General features: G+C 33.9%; 1 protein-coding gene across 1 annotated transcript; it reads left to right on the top strand.

The window, feature by feature from the left end:
- Positions 1–402: 402 nt before the first annotated feature.
- On the top strand, positions 403–21,948 carry COG5 (Conserved oligomeric Golgi complex subunit). Its single transcript, XM_051214426.1, has 11 exons — positions 403–969; positions 1,017–2,346; positions 4,468–4,736; positions 4,792–5,000; positions 10,786–10,945; positions 11,627–11,965; positions 13,711–14,243; positions 15,546–16,052; positions 17,914–18,285; positions 19,604–19,822; positions 20,750–21,948. The coding sequence occupies exons 2-11, from the start codon at positions 2,225–2,227 to the stop codon at positions 20,837–20,839; spliced, it is 2,820 nt and encodes a 939-aa protein (XP_051073567.1). The 5' UTR covers positions 403–969; positions 1,017–2,224; the 3' UTR covers positions 20,840–21,948.
- The last annotated feature ends 47 nt before the right edge of the window (positions 21,949–21,995 follow it).

The following is a 21,995-nucleotide window of genomic DNA, read 5'->3' as shown; positions in this document are numbered from 1 at the left end:
ACCTTATTACTGTTAAGGCGTCAGCACTAAATTCCACCGGCCTTGGTAAAAGAAACCATTAACCACTTTGACCTTCTTATTCATTTAACTGTGATTAACATGCAGTGAGTTGAGCCCAAACATCTCTTTCTTGCTTCTGGGCCTCCTTCACTTTTAGTCATGTTTTGTAATTATTTTATCCCAAATAATCTAGCATAGTCGCTAACAATTATAAAAACAAATTGCCACTAAAGTTTTAACTTATTTTTCCAGAAAATCGCGGCCACATTGGTAAGTAAAAATGAAACTTATTATCTGGGCTTAGATTAATAAACTGTATCAAATCAAAGAACAACAACTTAACGGATGATGTTTACAAAATATTGGGCATCGGACAAGTTTCTCAACAGTGCACACTTCAAAGCCTCAAGGTTGTGCATTGGTAATGCGTGTCGATTTTGAATTTGCCAATGTTTGCTAATCTCAGTATCATTTCCATGTCAAAGTTGTTATAGCGCAGTTCACACAGCCCAAATTTTATGGAGCGCTCGAAAACTAGCTTTTTTAAAAGGTATAGTTTTGAAGGTAGTTGGAGATCTATTTTGATTCACTGACGTCACTTAAATTCTCTGTGGTCAGAATATGTCTGTTTCGCATCCAGAATGAAATTGAAGCGCACGGAGTTAATCTTTAGTTTCGCGGAAGTCGTCGAATATGAAAATACCAGAGTTACTTGGGAAACGATCTATAAAGCGAAGGTGACTTTTTTGCTACAGAATTGCTGGTACTAATGCTTTATCCTTCCCCGTTGTGCCACTACGCTTGTAGAGTTCCTAATCATGTCCGCCCTACGAAATGGTTTTCTGCACTACCAATAATCCAATACAGCGAGATCTTTTTCGTAATGAAAATTAATCATTTGTTATCCATCATTGTCTACACTCACCCTAGTCACTTTAAAAATACCAAACACATGGACCTTATTGGAATGTAAGACATGCATTCTGTGATTATTTTCTCAATTAAAACCGTTGTAGTAGTACTGTATCCAATCGAATTTGTATCATTGACACTACAAAAGCCTCCATCTTATGGGTAATTGAAATCTTTAATGCAACAAGTATGCTTGCCACTAATTTGTCCATACAGTTTAAGTTAGTTGAAATCGCTCCAAATATCTGACCCCTGCAGATAATCATATTGATAAATTAATCCATAACTACTGTTGTACTGTGATGCGTGATGGAGTTGACCGTAAGTCATTGAAATGGAGCTTTCACGAAGCATTTGTGTAACTAAATCTTCATTTTTTACCGTAATTCTCTCCTTCAATCACTCAAAAATCGATACTTGGATGTAAAACAACCATACCTCTCGGGTATGCCTTTCATAAAGAACGCTTTTTATCGTTTCATGAGGGTGAAAATGTGTTCATAAACATTACTGTGGCAAAGCTTGTGAAATGATACTTAGTTTAATGTCGAAATTTTTCATCACTATTAAATCATTTTTAAACCTCCAGTTATTTTCACTTTTGGCAGAAACATCGCAAAATTTAGCCGATTATTGAACAATGTAAACTGACAAAAATGGCCGAGACGAAGATCTTAGCGAAATTCGGAGAAGACCTGGTTAAACTTACTACAACAAGTACAGAAGCAGCACCAGTGGGATCTCTTAAAAACGACTACGATGTAACGAAAAAGACTTCTTTTCTAGTCCTATCGTCGGGGCCTAATTTTTATTATTATCACTGACCCTGTTGCTACGCCTACCGTTCTGGGATTTGGCCCAAAATCTCCATTTCTCTGTGCTTACGGGGTATGGCAACTTGAACCGATGTACATACGTACGGGTTCTACGTAGTGGCTGGCCAACTGAAGTAAAGTATTAAAATTTGACGAATAAAATTGAGATCTATCCATCCACAAACGATTACATAAACTTTCCAACCCCGATGTTACATTTGGGACTAATTCATCAAGTGTTTGAATGTCTGCGCTCCATATTTATTTAGAATGCGCTCTTAAGTTGATCCTACGTCAAGTCAGGGTATCGTATTTATACATTTAAAATGTTACATTGGATACTCTGTATTCAAGTTATTTCATATTATGGGGCTAAATGTACTGTTTTACACACTACTAGTTCATAAAATCAAACCACCAGAAACTTCATAGCGTCTGTCTTCTCATTTCTTAACTAACACTTATTTGCCTTCCAGATAATAAGCATTTGAAAACCGATGGATGAAAACTTGGAAAACTTCTCTAATGCTGACTTCGATGCTAGATTGTTCGTCTCTTATATTATTGGTACTAATAAAGTTTCAAATGTTTTATGCACAATAGATAACCGAATAAGAGAGTAAGTAGACACATAATAAATTATTTAGTTGTATGTAACTCAGAATGTATTATGTCTATTCCTAATAAAACTTTCGGAAATGGAAAAAAACTACTTGGTTAATTTTAGCAAAGGTAAATTTAATATTTCGTTCAGAAATATTCAGATCATGTTCATTGGTCTAGGAGACTATATCAACATATCCTTGAAAGATGCCGATAAATTCTTGCATCAACTAATTGTGTAGTTAGTGTAACCATATCATCATATTTTCTGAGCTATAGAAAATACCATCCAACGTTTTAATGACTAAGGCAACCAATCAAATATGATTTTTGGTCTCTTCGAAAACATGTTTCAACGTAAATATTTGCATTTTCTGTGAAATAGTTGATCACAAAATCTAACAGTATAATTAAAATCTTTGAATTAGCTTTATCATCTGAACTGAAAGCCTTGTTCGGTCTTAATGAGTCTCAAGTAACTTCTAAAATTTCGTCTCGATTGTGGTGGCACTAAGTAAAAGTAAAACTTTTCAGCCTAATATATTTGTATAGGGGTTGTGGAGATTATTAAGTTTTTGATTGAGATCATGAACCGATTGATGTTAAACCATCACAATTGAAAACCTGGAAGCACTGAGGAGTCCCACAATAGGACGAAACAGCCGTCCAGTGCTCCCAGGTTTTCAATTGTGATGGTTTAACATCAATCGGTTCATGATCTCAATCAAAAACTTAATGATCTCCACAACCCCCATACTAGTAATCAACATGTGCTCACTAGTGACTAGCTTCGTGAGGGAATTCTCGGAGTTCTAGTGAGAAGCTGTGACCAGTGGAGCTAATCCTTGTTGGGTAGAGACAGGTATCTACCTCAGTACAACAGGAATTGGTCGCGCAATTTCGTGGATTGCTTGATGTTAGAAACTATCACCATTGGATGCCGGCTCAGTGGTCCAGTTGGTTAAGCGTTCGCGCGCGAGACCGAAGGCCCTGGGTTCGAATCTCGTTCGCGGTATCGTGGATGCGCACTGCTGAGGAGTCCCATAATAGGACGAAACGGCCGTCCAGTGCTTCCAGGTTTTCAATTGTGATGGCTTAACATCAATCGGTTCATGATCTCAATCAAAAACTTAATATATTTATGTTCTTAAGTTTTGTGTGTACAATAAAATCCAAATCCTGCACATCACATACTCCAGTATTCTGTTATATTTTTAGTTTGACGCATATCTTCAAAACTGCTCTAAAATGGTTGTGACAGTTAGTAAGTAGAGGATTTTCTCCATTAAATCACATCATATCTGGAATTCATGCATAACTGTTGTTAAAGGACCGCCACATTTTTAATGTAAATCTGGATTCAATGATCTTTCAGTGTGCCTAGATCGAGTAAAAAACAATGAAACTGTTGAACTGATTATTTTTAGAATTTTTCCTTTCTTTTAAACCTAAAACAGGAACTTTGAACAGAAATTATTAAAATTAAGTGGTTTCCAGTTCTGCGATGCCACTGTTTTGACCCAATAAGAATCGAAACGTTTGTAGGCTAATACTCTACCAGTAGTGCTGACAAACGCTTTTCCTAAGATAGTCTCATTTCAAAAGTTGTGAATTTTAATTGTCAGTAAGTACAGAACTAAGTTTTGAGGTTCCCTGATATTCCTTTTATTTAATAGGAAATTAGAATTTCCCGCTTCAATAGTACTAACATTTGCTGAACACGTCAATTCCACCACGTTAAAATAGTTGAAATAGGACTTTTGGGATCTTCATACTATACTATACTTTTGAAGTCGTCCGTCACGAGTAATTGTCCTTGAATCCTTGATGCTTCTTTAAATACGGCATTCTTATCTATTTCGTTTTTTTTTCAGAAAATTATTGTCTCGATAATCTATTTTAAAACTCACAAATTTTAATTTTATTCATATCACTTCATTTATGATACTTCGAATGTGTAAAGCCTGTTTGAATATAAAAGTTGGTATATAGATGCGACCACTATTTGTGAAATTAAATTGCTTCATTTTTACCATTGTGGTAAGAAGTATGCTCATTCTTTTTCTTTCCTAAACAAACATTGTCACTTTTTTAACTGCTTTGGGCGTTATGTTGTTTATTTCTCTATCATTCACAGGTTAGCCACTCTGATTCATCAGCATGTTGCTGATAATCACGTCGACCTGTTTAAAAGAGCCTCTGACATTGATAATTTACAAAATGTTTTGCAGGCAGTTGAAGATAAAATACGAAACTTGTCAATTTCTTTATCGAAAGTTAAAAAGAAAATAGATACTCCCCATGAAACATTATCCACAAATGTAACTCATTTCAAAAATCTACACATTACATGTGCTATTCTTCGTAATATATCTCGAGTAGCAACACTAATGAAACGAATCCAAAGTGAGTATTTTGCTCTTCGTATAACATCATTATTATCACTATTATCCTTAAATAGGTAGGTCTAAAGATTTATGTCAATGTGCAATGTATGTAAATGAGTTAAACTTCATCTTTAATAATATGGAATGGGAAGGAATTCATGTATTGGAGTCCTATAATCGTGCATTAATTCAAGTTCGAGAGAGTATGGTGTCACAAGCATGGAGCCTAATCAATTCATCTTATGAGTTATCTGATCAAACTCAATTAGCCACAGGACTACAGGTAAATTGTATCTTTTTTGTTCCCCTTATTATATTAACTTTTTTAAGTAAATATAAAACATTAGTACGCAAGTTAAACAATGGTTACATGCAACAGCATAGCCACACCTGGTATTGGGTCAGTCCAACAGGTCAAATTCTGTAGTGTTTTGTAGCTTACAACACAATGTTCACATCAGATCTCATTAAAAATGGTGTTGTCTGTGTTGGTAGACATTATTTTGCAGTATCTTGCATTTTAGATTATATTCTAATAGGCGAGATATCCATCTATCAACCAAAGGACGTGTTTACTGCACAGCAGTTCGTTCCGTCCTACTTTATGGCAGTGAAACATGGCCGGTAAGAGTAGAGGATATCCGTAGGTTACTAGTATTTGATCATAGGTGTCTTCGAAACATTGCTCGTATATCATGGGACCATCGAGTAAGTAACACAGTTGTTAGGAAACAGGTACTAGGTAAGGATGGCAAATCAATTGATGAAGTAGTGAAACTTCATGAGTTGAGATGGCTGGGACACGTTACGTATGCCCGACGACCGACTGCCTCGACGTGCTATGTTCAGTGGTATAGGAGTAGGTTGGAAGAAAGCTAGGGGCGGCCAAACCAAAACATGGCACAAGTCCATGAAGTCACTGACAAGTGAACTGAGTCATGTTGATAGGTGTAGACTACCTGGTTGGGGACCGCGAGATGATAGCAACCGATGGTTAGAGACCCTGAATGACATGGCTCAAAATCGTTTGCAACGACGCAGGTGCATCCACTCTCTGTGTTCTCCCAAATTCTAATCTTCTGAATTCTTCCTGTCCCTTTTTTCCTCTTTCCAAATTTATTCCACTGAATTATACTCTTTAAATAACATCTCCAAACCCTAATCTTCCCGATTACTGCTTATACTCTTGCTACCTCTACCACTACGGGATTTGAATCGACAACTGCATCTCTGTGCTAATGTGGTGTGGCAACTCGAACTTATGTACGTACGTACGAAGTTCTACGTTGTTACTGATTGACTGAGATTATATTCTATATGGTGAGTAAGAGGGTCTTTATCTTATTTTTGACCAAAAAATGATTTTTACTTCCATACTTTAACACTTTCTATAGAGTTACAACAGTTATCCATAGTTAAACGATTTGGTATATCCTTATTTTATTTATTTTATTTGAACACAAATGTTGGTACAAAGAGACACCGAATACATATGCGCCACACAAGTTACTTGATTTGTGTGTGGGCTGTGATATTTCTCGGGTGCCCAGACCGAAGCAGGATATCCTTATTAGTAACAGTGTTGGTTTTTAATAAATAAATAATTCATTGTGCTAATAGTTTCACTATTATCTCGCTTTCCTCAATGGATAAACTTATTTCACGACATGTGGTAATATGTCATTGACTCAACCACTAATTCTTTATTCGTATGCAGATAAGCTCAAAGAATTCCAAAAACCATTTTGTTTACGAAAAGCCGGTTTACGTTTCTCTACAGAACTTTGTATTTCAATCATCATGATAAGACTGTTGATTTAAATATATTGTCTACTTCGTATTGTCCACTGATTTACTATGGTTTTATTTTCAAGTTAAAGTCACATTATAGCTTCAGTTCAGTTCCATTTTGAAATATTCTGTGATAAGCTTTACTTACAATGTATACAGCGTAGCTATTGGTTTCTGTTGAACTTATCTAAACTTTTTATATTTTGCTTTTCGAAAAAAAATCGTATTTTGTTATGAGAAAATATAATTTACTAGGATCTAGAGAACAAATATGTATACTCAATTGCCTAAATGACTATTTTTTAAGAATAAACTTTAAGTAGAAAAGTACCAAGGAAAGGACTTGACCTAAATGCCAAGGTCGGAACGGACTACACCGGGTACGAAGCTATCATGAGACGATATGGACTAGGAGAAAGGAATGAGAATGGTGAAGTATTTACAAACTTATGTGGGTTCAACAAAATGGTTATAGGTGGCACAATATTCCCACACAAAACTACATGTATCTCACCGAATCACACTACATAGGGCTAGATCGATCATATATGTATCACTAAAAAATTCAGAAGGTCAGTGGAAGACGTGAGAACTAGGAGAGGAGCTGACATAGCTTTACCTTACCACCTGGTGGTTGCCAAGATGAAACTGAAGCTAAACAAGCATTGGACAACTAGACAAACAGCATTGCAAAGGTTCAATGCAGCCTTCCTTCGACATACTGACTAACTCAACGAATTCAAGATATCTCTCAACAACAGGTTGCAAGCCTTACAAGATCTACTCAAAGAAGAAGAAACTAATATGGGGGACAAATGGAAAGGGATCAATGAAGCAATAATTTCAAAATGTCAGGAGGTCCTGGGTCGCAGGAAGCATCATCACAAGGAATAGATCTCCATTGAAACACTGCACAAGATTCAAGAAAGAAAGAAAGAACAAGAAAACTACAATTAACAACAACAGAACAAGAACAGAGCAAGCCAAGGCATAAGCTAAGTATACTGAAGCAAACAAGCAAGTAAAGAAGTGCATTAGAGCCAACAAGCAGAAATACACGGAAGACCTAACAATGACGTCGGAAAAAGCTGCAAGAGAATGAATATACGAGACAAATATATGAAACGACAAAGCAACTGGTTGGAAAATATAGTAAATCAGAGATACCGGTCAAGGACAAAGAAGGCAAGCAAATCACTGAGATTCAAAGACAGAGGAACAGATGGGTGGAACACTTTGAAGCACCTCTTGTGCCCTTGGTTCTCGACTACATTTAGATTGTATAAATGTTTGCTATCGCTGATTCTCGTATATCATCGTCGACTTAAATCGCGTTATCCAATAACGGAATTAAATATGTCGAATAACGAGAATTGACTTGAGAATACATATATTTCGTACATGAAACGAATGAAACACAGCAAAGCAAAACGACACGCAGGGAAGATGGCTGGGAAGCCAACTCCATCTTTGTCAAGCGTTACTCAATATTTATAGTCAGACAAAATAAAGCTACAGACATGTGATTAATGGAATAAGAAGGGCACACACATATACGCTCATATAAAAACAGTCTAGATTGATAAGCGAATAAATAACAAGGTCAAAGTATGGCTCGAGTAGAATGAATAAAATGGGATGTCCGGAAGCTAGAATAAGGTATATGGGCTTGGCATAATAACTGACACTACAAACCTTCGAATAGACCAACTCCATTGAATCCACCAAACATCGAAGTAGCACCTGCAGATCTTCCTATGGCTGTCACTCCATCAACGATCGCAAAAATCAGGATAGCCATCAAACTGATCAAGAGTGGGAAAGCAGCAGGAACTGACAATATACCAACTGAAGCACTGAAATCAGACAGAAGTAACTGCAATCATGCTCCACGTTCTATTCAGGAAGATTTGTGAGGAGGAACAAGTGCCGCTAACAGACTGCAAAGAAGGATATCTCATCAAGATCTCATCAAGAAAGGAGATCTAAAACAATGTGAGAACTACACAGGCATCAAACTACTATCGGCACCGGGAAACGTTTTCAACAGAGTGTTGCTGAACCAGATGAAAGATTCAGTAGACGCCAAACTTCCAGATCAGCAGGCTGGATTCCGTAAGGATCGGTCGTGAAAAGACCAAATAGCGACACTATGGATTATCGTTGACTAATCAATTGGATGGGATTCGTCACTGTACACTAACTTCCTTGTCTGTGGGAAGACGTTTGACAATGTGAATAGGAGGACCTTACGGGACCTCCTTCAACACTACAGTGTACCTGAGAAGATCGTTAATATCATCTGGAACTCATACGACTGACTACACTGCAAAGTCGTGCATGGATGACAGCTGCCGGATGCATTCCAAGTGAGGACCGGTGTCAGACAAGGCTGCCTACTGTCACCCTTTATATTTCTTCTCGTGGTTGACCGAATTACGAAGACCTCCACATCTGAGGGGCAGAACGCAATACAATGGACAGTTTGGATACGACTAGACGATTTGGACTTCGCAGATAACCTAGCTCATCTATCCGATCCATACCAACAAATGCTGATGAAGATAGCCAGCGTAACAGAAGCCTGTGCATCAGTAGTCCTCAACATACACAAGTGATAAACGAAGATTCTGAAATGCAGCACAGAGAACATCAACGCAATCGCACTTGATGGAGAAGCTCTGAAAGATGTGGAAACTTCCACATACGTGGACAGCATCATCGACGAATAAGAAGGTTCTTATGCAAAGTCAAAGGTAAGGATTGACAAGACAAGGACAGCATTCCTATAGCTGAAATACATATGGAAGTCAAAACAACTGTCAACTAACATCAAAGTCAGAATCTTCAATACGAATGTCAAGGCAGTTAGTTATGTTGTACGGAGCTGAAACTTGAAGAACTACTGCAATCATCATCGTAAAGGTACAAGTATTTATAAACAATTGTCTACGTAAGATAATGAATGTCCGTTGCCCGGATGCCATTAGCGACAACCAACTGTAGGAAAGAACAAACCAGCTTCCATCTGAAGAGGATATTAAGAAAAGACGGTAGGGGTGGATAGGACGTACATTACGGAAATCATCAAACTGCATCACGAGGCAAGTGGGAACTTTGGATCCTGAAGGAAAACGGAAAAGTGGAAGACCAAAGAACACATTGTATCGGGAATTGGAAGCAGACATGAAAAGGATGAATAGAAACTGGAAACAACTGGAAAGGATTGACCACGTCAGATTTTGATGTAGTATGTTGGTGAGCTGCCTATGCTACTCTGTGAATGTTAACAGTAGTAATTAAGTTAGGTAAAGTATAACTTGGGAAGTATATGACAATTTGTCCGTCAAAAAAGTGGCTTTACGCAAAAGATATATATGTATATATCCATATATTATGTTTCCGAAAAACACTAGTTTCAAGAGAAACATTAGTTACGCAAAGCTTGTTGCGATTGAAAAGCACTGATTTGTTTTTAATGTGTTTGGAAAGGTAATTACTCACAAGCATTTAGAATAAAAATTCGTATTGTGTTTGGACAGTTTAAAGCGAGTTTTTATCCACGAGCATCGAGATTATCTGAAGAGCCGTTCAGGAAAATTGAGTACGGAATACACGTTTTATGCTTTAATTTGAGATCCTTTAATGCCGTAAAACAGAGAAGATTCTAGCGAGGACGGTGATGATTTGTCCCATCTTCCATAATACCATTTAAGCGTAAAGTTGGAATTTGATGGTTCATATTTCTGACTTTAATCAGTCGAAAATATAGTTCGATCTTCTACATCCATTATCATCAATGGTAAAGCGGTAGCTTAGTGATTAAGACACTCGACTTTCTCCCATCAGGTTTCAGGTCCAAAACCCTCTCTTGTCTTGGTTTAGGCGATTAACTTGTATCGTTAGCCCTCAAACCTAAAGTGTGGTTCCTTACCCAAGTAGCTAGTGGATGGGTTCATTAAAACTAATTCAACTATCATCGATGAATTATTGTCACATACATGAATACTTAGTTGATGTCATAGATGACGTCCTCTCACTAGAATCTAAATAAGTTCATCACTAGTGTTGACTACATGATTATTATTAAGTCAAATGATTTTTTCGGGAATTTTCTATAGTTCGAATTTCATCACAAACCAACATTTGATGTCGTCGAGTTGGTTATTGAGCTAACATGATAACTCTTTTCTGTATTTTAACACTAGACTATTCATTCATATTTGTTACATTTAACGTTTACCGTCTTTTCTGTAAAACTTTGTACTGTCATTTAGGTTTTCTACCATTTAAATATGTTAATGGATGTAGTTCATGAACTGGTGACTAAATGGAAATCAGAATTTGTTTCTGTACTATCCTCTTCCGTTGATATAAATTCATTAACTCAACGTATGCGAACACGTCAAAAAGTTCAGCAAGGAGGTTCTGGTCCAGGTAAATTTTAGATCCTCTTTAAAATGTATTAGAATGCAATCATTTTATTCTGGCCCCTGAATTTATCAACATATCTGGTATATGATAGAATATAATTTTTAATTTTTTTTTAATTCAGTATAATTATTCTTAAATTTATAAAATACATCCATTTATTCTGATATACACTAGTAAATATGAATTTTACAAAGCAAGGATTTCCTTAAAGACTTATTCTTAAACAGTAGAGTAGTCAAGTTTACTAATAAGGCTTATCCAACGACCACCTTTACCATAGAAATCAAGACTAATTAAGTAAAAAGATCGACATAGTTTTTAATGTAAAATGAAATAAATAAAATGCATCAGAACATGAAGTAGTATGGAGAAATGTTTAATAATAGTCAAGGTATATAGTTTGGAGTAAGTGATATAAAAATATAAAATTATAGTTTATAGTATATGTATTTGATGACTTCATCTGAGTTCTGCTGTGATTGGTTAATGAGTGGAGAGTAACATAATCGGATGCATCAGTCTCTAGTTTGGATCATACTTAATAAGATCATTTATGTACATTTGATTGACTGAATGTCATTGACAAATGTGTTTAGTACAAATTACAATCTAGGTAAAATCGCGTGTTTTTTTTTGTATTAATTAACCTACAGTATATCATTTTCTGTTGTGTTCTTTTTACAGGTAGAGCCTCATTATCAGCAGTTGGTGGTCAAGCAGCTGCTTTTCATGTTGCTGTATGGACTAGTTTAGATGGAACTATTGATAAGATGGAACAACTTATTTCTTGTAGTCGTCTACTTGGTCTAACTCTAATGAAACAACGTGAAACACATATTGATGTATGTATGACAAGTATATGTCGTTTAGACCAATATATTTCTGAATTATATCCTAGTCTAGCTGAATTACTTATACATGAAATGCTTATCGACTGGCAAAATAATAAAAATTCTGAAAAATATTCTTCAATTTTGTTAATTTTTGCTTCAGCCAATTTTAAAGAATCTTTAACTCGTCAAGGTTTGTATTATCACTTTGAAAATTTCATTAATCATTTATTATTTCTTTTAATAGAATCTTTAAGTATCATATTTGAGATTAACTCTTTGACATTTAGTAATAATATGATGAATTTACTTATAAAAATTATTTACTTTGTTACATATATACAACCATTTACTGAAGTTTATTATTAAACTAGTTATAATTCATAATAGAAATCGTAAATTATCATTAAAACAATAAATGAAATTTAAATACCCGAATCTCTTAAGGTAATTAAGTTGGATTGTTTCTCTAATTAGATGTTTTACTCAAAAGTTCATGAAATCAACAGGATAATTATATAACGATTGTTTTAAATAATGGTAAGTCAAACATCTATATTGAGATTAGAACATTTACTCATGGTTTTGCTAAGCTGATTTAATGTACAAACAATCAATAAATTCCATGAAATATCAAAACATGCAGTTTGTGACATTGTTTTCTTTTTTACTCGGGGAGTTATTGATCAATATGATTTTCTAAGCTTTTTAGTAGTAATTCTCATCCAATAATTGTAAGAAGTCAATGATTTTGTTAGATATATGTTCTGATATGTAATGGGACTTTTTAATAGTCAATATGAATGATATCTCTCAGGCTTTAAGCTTACACTTATTAACATTCATATTGCTAGTCAAATAATTTAATGAAATATCGACTTTAATGTGATTAAATAACAAAGTACAGGCTCTTGTATGTATTGTTTAGGAGCTATGCACGCTATCCAACTCCTCAAACCTAAGCAAGTGAAGTGGAGCGTAATCGTAAAACCCATTGTTTGAAAGTCAAGTGCTCATAACAGTATAATCTCCATTTACTCTTTAGGGATAATAAATCTTCATCAACTCAGTTTGTTGGTGCTTGTGTTACGTATGCCCAGCCACTGCCTACATCGACGGGTGGTGTTCTGGTGCATGAGTAGGTTGGAAGAAAATTAGAGCCAGCCAAACCAAAATATGGTATCAGTCCATGAAGTCATCAACAATTGGACTGAACCATATTAACAGATGTAGAATACCTGATTGGGGTACGGGGGATTCTCATATCCAGTGATTAGAGACTTTGAATGACGTAGCTCAAAGTCGTTTGCAATAGCACGGGTACATTCACTCTTTTTCTTCACCCAGATTCCGAGTTTCTGAATTCCTTATAATTTTTTCAAAACTTAATTAATTTATACTTTTTTTGAATCGTATCTCCGTTCCCTAATCCTTCCAATCAGCACTCATACTGTTACTACCTCTACTACTCTGAGGTCTGTGTTAATAGATTATGGTAACTTGAACCGATATACATACATACCAGATTCTGCATTGCGTTTTACTGTCCGACTGATTTAGGGATCAGCTATGTGCTTTGCGATCACTAAGCTTTGTAACTAGCTGTCTATATTTAAAATCACCAGCTGTTTGAATGATGCGCAATGCCTAAATACTTTTTATGAAGCTTAAGATTTCAAATAGTATCATTAGTGTTTTCTGCATCTAAATTTTTAAGAACGAAATAGCTGTACACTACTGTGTGATATTTCTCGTTTATTCTAGTGACATCAGTTTGTGGCAAAACTATAACGGTTCAATCTGTTTGCTAAAACTTCGTTAGTTAATTCCTTTTTCTATTAATGTTTAAATGTACTAAAAATTTTAACCGTATGTGTTCGTAAAAATTTCGTACAGTATTATGATTAACAATATTTCCGCACGTTTTTTTAATCATAGAGGATAACATCGACTCATCCTCTGCTATCGATAATTCAACTGGTCACAAACAAATTAATGATAATCGTGCAGATATTCGTAATGCACTGGTTTCAAATGAAGGATTCCTTGGTTGGGCATCAGATCAACTGGCCACTAAACTTTCTGCTGTTTCCAATCAATCACCAGTAATTAAAGAAGTGCTTGAAGGAGAATATCCGAAATTATTAAAATTAATATTAGATTTGGAACGTCGTGTAACCAGTACCCTTTCAAATGAATTATCTAATAATAGTAATTATGATCAATATACCTTATCACCTATTCATCAACAAACTATATTGGAACAACTACCTTCGTGTTTAGTTCGAGCACTGCATCCATTTGAAACAGCTTATTTATCTCGTAGTGTATCGCGTTTATTTGATAGGGTAACTTTGGCTTTTTCAACATCTACAACAGCTGGACCAGATACAAATGAATTAAATGATATCATACAAACGGCTGCAAATGAATTAGCATATGCTACTGTTCATCATGACCTCTTATATAAGGTGAGTGGCTTTTTTAAATTTGAAATTAAGATGAATACATATGTTTATTCCGTAGTTAGTTTTCTTTCTGAACTAATCTTAGCCGAAATAACTGAAAACTGCCATAAATCAACTTTAGCCTAATGTAGGATATTATTGCCCATTTAAGGCTCAACGGAGTGTCATACATATCCTGGTTTTCGAGCTTTTGAAAAACAGTTTCTATTAACCAACTAGGTTATAATCCAATAGTCCACCCTTCTAACCTTAATTCACGATGGATCACAATCCTTACATCATTCGATTGATGCTTACTTGACTCCAGAAATCAAAGCTTCTCACTAGAATTTTGGGCAGTTAATCTTGAAACTAACCACTAATAACGAAACACTTCTTTAGATAAGTGGTTTATTGTCGTACTCAATTAATCTGTTTGAGTTAGTTTTATTTGACAAATTAGTATTATTTTTCAAATATTCCTACTTCTCAATCGTACATGAACTACTTACATCAGGTGGAATTATTTAGGGCTCTTGATAGTTAACTCTCTAGATCTGGCTTCTACTGTTTCCTGAGAGACATTAATTGTTCATTGACACAGTCTTATCCTTGATTAAGTCAATGAAAAGTGTGTATAGAACGATTGATTAATTACCGACTGAGTTACAACAACTTATTGTGTGTAGGGATCCTACGCTGGTACACTTGTCTATCTAGTCTTGGTTACTGAAATAACTCCTGACAATAATACATTTTTTAATTTATTTTTAATTATCTATGATATACTCAAGTTAGGAACATTTTGTAATTTTCTTCTTGACCATATCACTGTACTGTTACGAAATATAGCTATTTTAACTGATGCAAACTGTATTTCAGATGTTACACTGTTTCTATGTGTTTGAATTAATAGCAAACATATGAGTATTTTCTCGTACAAAATGATAAATGAAGTCACGAAACGATCTCTACACAAAAGTTTTTTGATAATTCCGTTATTAAGATTTAGTCTTCTCTAAAAACCGTCGTTATAACGCAGACACTTATACTCTAGATCCCTGAAAATGCGGAAGCATTCATTATGGGTTTTATTGCTTGCCAAAATCAAGTGCTTATATTGCTTACATTACAATTATTACCATATTATCTACAAAAACAATCCTGTGTGTAACACTGATAGACTCTACTAATCACCAGGTCAAATTAAATAGTTCACATTGAACAATGAATTTGTCTACTTAATACTAAATATGTAATCATTAAATAAACATATAAATTACTGCTTTTTCTGTCTGTTACCTAACTTCCTTTTCATAAACTTAGGTTACTCGCAACTTAGATAAATTGATTGCTTTATTTGCAACTAAAACTGAAACTTTAATTTCTACGGGTAGTACTTGTGCAGTACAATTGACAGATTCACAAACACTTGGACAACAGAATAATATACATTTAGTCAACCTTCTCTGCCAGTTTGGAACAAATTTACAATTAACTGTTAATAAACGATTGAACAATCTGAATACAATAACAACATCTAACATTAATCATAAAAATTATAGTAAATCATCTACATTTTTAAATGAAACCTTCCCACTGACTACCACAATTGAAACAATGACACCAATCAAAAATCCACTTCAGTTAATCTCGGAATCAACAAAAAATCATTTGAATAATTTGTGCAATTCCATTTTAAATCCATTTCTTCTAGCTATTGGTAATAAAATAGATGAAATTTTAAGTTCAATGCATAATGAATATGATTCATATCAAAATGTATCAGTTAATGAACTAAGCAGTAAATCGAAGTATCTACAAGATTTACAGGTTAGTTATTTTCCTTTTTAAGGAAATTCATAATATTTCTTGTAAATATTGTTCTTTCCATTATGTCCATATAGTTCTTCATGATAAACAATACTTGACAATTAAGCGATTCAATGTAACGAAACACACTAATGACAGAAAAGTCGAAAAATTTAGACTGCTGTCATAAACTGATGTCCAGACAAATAGTGTCGTGCTGTCTGAAACAATTTATGTATTGGATTCTAGTTAGTGTGAACATATACATTTATTGGAATGCAGTAAATGAGTTCTAAATACAAATAAAATATTTTGTACTCCACTGTTAGCCGCTACAGTGGAATAGTAACATCAAATTATCAGTCACATTGAATCTTGTTTGAAAGTCAAAATTACTTTGTTTGATCATTGATTAGTAACAAAATGTCATGTTTGGCTAATCATTTAATGTCGTTCGAATTCTAGCGATCACATTACAATGTGATCACTAGTCTAAGTGACTTGACATCATGTGCACTATGTTTTGATTTTCACGTTGTCTGAGGTAGTTTGTAGGAAAGTGGATGATATGGTTTCGAATACCACAGAGAGTATCAGTTCCCACAAGATTATAAATACGTCTTATTGATGGGCTAAAACTAATATTTGTCGTCCTATATTGAAAAACTAACTTTTTAAGGCTACCTAAGTCTAGATTTCGTAAATTGGCGAAATGAATAACGTTGTAAAATAAATTTGGTCTATTTCTATCACGATTAATTACTACTGTTCTTTTATATTGATCGTCCGTCAATTTTATTTCCATCTGCCAAATATCAGCTGCAAGTAGGTAGTGTTTATATAAAACCAAATAAATTTCCCCTATGAAGTGTATTCCTTGATAAAAGAGTATTTGTCTGCAAATCGCATAAAGGAACTGAAAGATATTTCTCGTATATTTAGTAACGTGCCTGGGAATCGAATCAATGTCTCGCTTTTCATTCTTTTGGGGACCCACCAACTAGATGTCCACATCGAGGCAAACCTAGTACCTTCCTCTTCACACACTCAACTTACAACGTAACACTACTTTGCGTAAATCCTCTGTGCACATATCGCAACAGAGACTGATCAGTTGTAGTCCTGAATATCGACAACAGAAAATTCCAAAACCCTGCTAACAGCTGAAAGATAGTTCAAAAAATTAATTGACTACGAAATAATGCTGGGTGAGGAATTATTGAAAACCTAAAGGTCTCCTTATATATGTTTCCTCACAGTATAGAACTATTAAACACCCGCACCTAAGACCACATATCACAGTGTATAATGAAAGGTAAGTGTACATTTAAAAATCTCCAATCCTAATAAGTACTACTTAAACTAATTTCGTTTATATTACTAACACCATCTTGAAATCTTTCTACCTTTATTAATTTGTATTTAAAGTTTTTTTACCTGTTGTTTTTAATTCAAACAAGTCAACCATTTTGTCATCTATCAAATTAGCTTTATCGATGATATTATTTCTACGTATGTATATTTAATTAACTTATTAAATAAATAATTAGTGAGTATAATTGAAATATTTTACATCCTTGTTGTGCATATTATTGTAGTGTATGTTAATTGCACACTTAATTAACCATACTTCACTTAGTTATTGCTTTTATGATTCCATGGCATAAAATCTTGCAGTTGGTTTTTACCTCCGTGATTTTTGTAACATAAAATAAACTTTGCATTACATAATTAATAAGTTTACATATATGTAGAAATCTAAGTATAATTAAGCCAATAAAAGTTTCATTTCATATTCGTCAATGATCCTCAAATATATTGAATATTTTTCATTGATATGTAAACTCTACTGATTTATTGGTTTTCATAACTTTTTTGGCAGAACTTTACTGCTAGAGTTCGTCAACAATATTTATCTGATCTATCACAACCTCCAAAATTTGTTAATACAATACCTAATATATTCACACAATCAGGATGTTATGTTTGCGGTGAATTCGCATTGCAAGATGCTTTAAAACCAATTCTTACTATGTGTGTCAACAGTTATCTTTGGCGATCAACATTAATTCGTTCTTCAAAAGAATCAATACGTCTTAAACTAGCCGCTGATTACAAAGATTTTGAATTAGCTTTAATGCCATTATGCTCTCCAAATTATGGATATACATTAAGTAAACTAATCCCAGAATCTTATGAACAATTAAGAGATTTTCCTTCTATCCTATCTATGGAAAATGAACAGCTAGTTCAGGTACGCTTTGTTGTGTGTGTTTTATGTATTCGGTTGCCTGTTATTAAGTTTAATCGAGTTTACTAAATTGCTCGAGTATTATTTGTGTTCTATTCGACATGATAATTACTAACTACTTTAAACTGGTTAAGTATATGGAAAAGGTAACCAGCTTTTTTCATTTGTAAAGGAGATAGACATAAATTCCTGGTGAAATAGGACTATAAATTTGTACGTACAATATTCATTTATATTATTAATAAATAGTGGATTTGATAAGTCTTGCGAATTGAACTCTATATTCGTTTCCTAAGTTATTCTGGAAACCCGCAAGCTAGAACTACACAGCGACCTGAACACCAGAGAGAAAACGCAAAGTATGAGAGGAATACTTTACTCCAAGGTTCGTTTATGTACAGAAAACATGGGTATTTATAGATGTTAGCGTTTGTTAAATCAACATCATATTTCAGCCAATCCGTTAACGATATATTATGCTACTGACCAATAGTAGCACGCCACGTTGGAATTCTAGGATGCTCCATCGTGCTCTGATTAGCTAGGACTCTTCGGCTCCTTTTGGGCCTCTGGAGGCTCCGTTGAAGTTCTCCGAAATCCGACTCAACAGGATTGTTGACTCTAATGGCTATAATTGATAATATACTGATAAATATAATTGCTATTTTCACGTAAATAAACGCTTAAGAGGTCGACTTTAGTCGCATAACTGTCGTGGTTTCTCAGAATATATACATATAATAGTTTAATTAAGTCCAGATAAATATTGAAATTTAGCAAGCTTCTGATCAGTCAGCATACTGTTAGCAAGCAACAAACTATGCGATGAAACATTTGGATTACATAGATCTCACGTAAATTATCATTAATCTAAATTATATTTACTAAACCTTAGTATTTCAATATATACCGAACAAATAACTTGTAATCACTATGTTACGTTGATCATATGTTTCGAGACCTGAACAATTGTAAATCTTGTAAAACTAATCTAATTTTGATCATACAACTCATTTACCAAGTACGAACATTTATATAATTGGCTTTGAGGTAACACTATGCCTGGAAAGTTGATGATACTACCGAGCCAAACCAAGTTAGGCAAAGTACAATTCAGATCTAAAACTTTCTGATTGAAATCCAGATGTTATAACCATTGTCTGTGCAACCACTCTATAATAATTAACATTGACATGACTATATTTGTGCGAATATATCTGCTTTCATTAAGTCGTATTATATAGAATGCATTTCCATATTTTCCCCGATTCTAAATAGTATGGAATAATATATTCACACTATATATGTAATTTTTTCTCAGACTTATGCAAAAGAGGATTCAGTTGGTTCTTCGTCAAATCATCTACTGCCGAGTTTGATTTGTCAACATATGTTTAGCAGAGCACCGGATGAAATTCGTTATACCCATATTGTTGCAGGTTGGTCTACAAATTACTATGTATCGTGGTTGGTGAAAAGGAAAAATGATACGGAACGTTTAGTTTTTCTACGCAATGGTCTTTCAGCATACGTCCATGAGGTAATTTTATAAAATGTATCTTTTTAGATTTTCTAAAATTGGATTCTTAAATTAAATCTAAGTTCATATGTGCTGTTTTCTGTATTTATTATCATCTTCATGGGAAATATTCGATAAGAAAAAGCTGCATTGCTTTAAGTAATCTGAGAACTTCAATTTAAAATAGAACTTATGACAATTGGATCCTTGGTGGAATTTGTGTAAATCTTATCATTAAAAACCCGTATTATAATGTAAATACTTATTGTTTATAGGAATCGTCAGTATCATATAGAAAGAAACCGTCATACGAGTAAATGACCAGTATAAAAAATTCATTTGGTTGATAATAAACAGCGCAGAACCTACTACAAATATTTATCAGAATCAAGTCACCGCAATTCACTTCAAAATAATGTGAAGAAATAGAGTAGACATGGTATGACGCATAGTGCCAAAGAAACAAATTAAATTCCTAGATAAAAAGCATTCTATGGTACTAAACTACATAATTACAGATATGTATTTATTTGTTCTATTGCAATTGATCTCCATAGATTATTATTAACAGATCCCATCAAGGAAGTTTGCACATCTTTATTTACTTCAGTCTGTTGGTTATTTTAACGGATCGGCCCCGTACTTTGATCTGAACACCACTCCTCAGTTTACTCTTTATTTCAACATAGTTTGGTTAGTTCGTCATGATAAAAAAGCCTAAACGCTATATCGTAACACCGGTTACCACCGCGATCGCAAAGAACTATATTTGTTCAGATACAGAGACCACTTTCCAAAAGTTCATATTAATTTTAAGTGATTTTTGCAATTAAGAAAGCTTTCTATGACGACCTAAATACATTGATGATCTGTATCATATAGATTTATGTGTATTATAATCCAATGTTTGATAAAGTAAACTGTATTTAATAATTTTCCTTTTATTAGGTCCAACTAAGACAACAACGAGAATATCCACCGATTTATTTGCAACTGAAAGAATTTCTGGACTACCATATTGGGAAAGATCAAAAGTGAAACTTGTATTTTTTTTTATTGTATCTATTTATATGGGATTCGTGTAAACTAATTTTTTATACATAATTTCATCTGAAACACTGTGATAAATATTATTTTAATGAAATAAATACTTAATTTGTTTATAATGTTTGTTTGTTTATTTTTTGACTAGCAAATCATCATAAGATAATTCAGCAGTTTACATATAGTAACAAAAGTACTATGGACTACTTGATATTAATTATAATGGAGCGATATTTGAGCGTAAATTGGAATCATATTCAGTGTATTATCAGATATGCCAATATAAGTTTCGTTGTAATATCTTGTTTGTTTCAATACATCAGCATAGAAATTTATCACCAGACTTTCTTTTTCCAAAAATACTTACTACTACTGGTTTGTAAAAATGTTATTTGAACTCTCTAACTAAAACGTTGGATGACTTCCTACAGTGATTGAGTTTCATTTTCACGATTAACTTCAGCTTTCTATGTTTTTGGAGTGTCAGTTCACTCGGTACATATAAATCTTTAAGGCGATTAAACAGTAGTATGATATCAACCCATGACGCTGTCGCTGTTTATTTTACAACTGTTAACGACATTATTTCAGTGGTGGTTAAATACTAATATAATGAAAACCCCGAGGTCACTCACAAAATAAAAAATATAACAAAGTGCTTGTTAAACTATTCTTTTCGCATCCTACTGCTGAAGATAATAAAAAAGCTTGGCCTAGTTTTCTTTCAGGTGAATAACTATAACCTTAATATAACTTGTCAGGAAACATGAAAATTAAATCCCTAAATCCCACATCGTACTTCCGATTAAAAGTGTTGTTAAAACAAATAAGGTTTCGTAACTGGAAATTCTGAGGAGAAAACTCATCTGTGTCATCACGTAACCTAACAACATACAAACGACTGATTAGAAATTTTTTAGCCAGATTGGTACGATAATACATCATATGATTACATTCATAAAATTTTGCAGATGTGTGAGACTAACTGGGCATGATAGTAAATAAAAACTGAATACAGTATATTTTGACAATGAACTCGAAGTAAAGTTTTATAAAAGCTGATGGTGTATGATTCAAAGATGAATGTAAGAGTTGTTTTTAACTGAAAAAGCCAAGTAAATCATTAATGACTAGATCAAATAAGGAATTG

Source organism: Schistosoma haematobium, chromosome 1, assembly GCF_000699445.3.
Source record: "Schistosoma haematobium chromosome 1, whole genome shotgun sequence".
NCBI classification, from domain to species: domain Eukaryota; kingdom Metazoa; phylum Platyhelminthes; class Trematoda; order Strigeidida; family Schistosomatidae; genus Schistosoma; species Schistosoma haematobium.
The sequence above is the reverse complement of the archived record's forward strand: the minus strand, read 5'-3'. Positions and strand labels throughout refer to the sequence as shown.

Bases quoted from the DNA above. Each gene is read 5' to 3' on its own strand.
- COG5 (XM_051214426.1), top strand. From the start codon at position 2,225: ATGGATGAAAACTTGGAAAACTTCTCTAATGCTGACTTCGATGCTAGA. The intron at 2,347-4,467 runs GTAAGTAGACAC...TATCATTCACAG, and splicing joins ATAGATAACCGAATAAGAGA to GTTAGCCACTCTGATTCATC. The intron at 14,244-15,545 runs GTGAGTGGCTTT...TCATAAACTTAG, and splicing joins ATCATGACCTCTTATATAAG to GTTACTCGCAACTTAGATAA.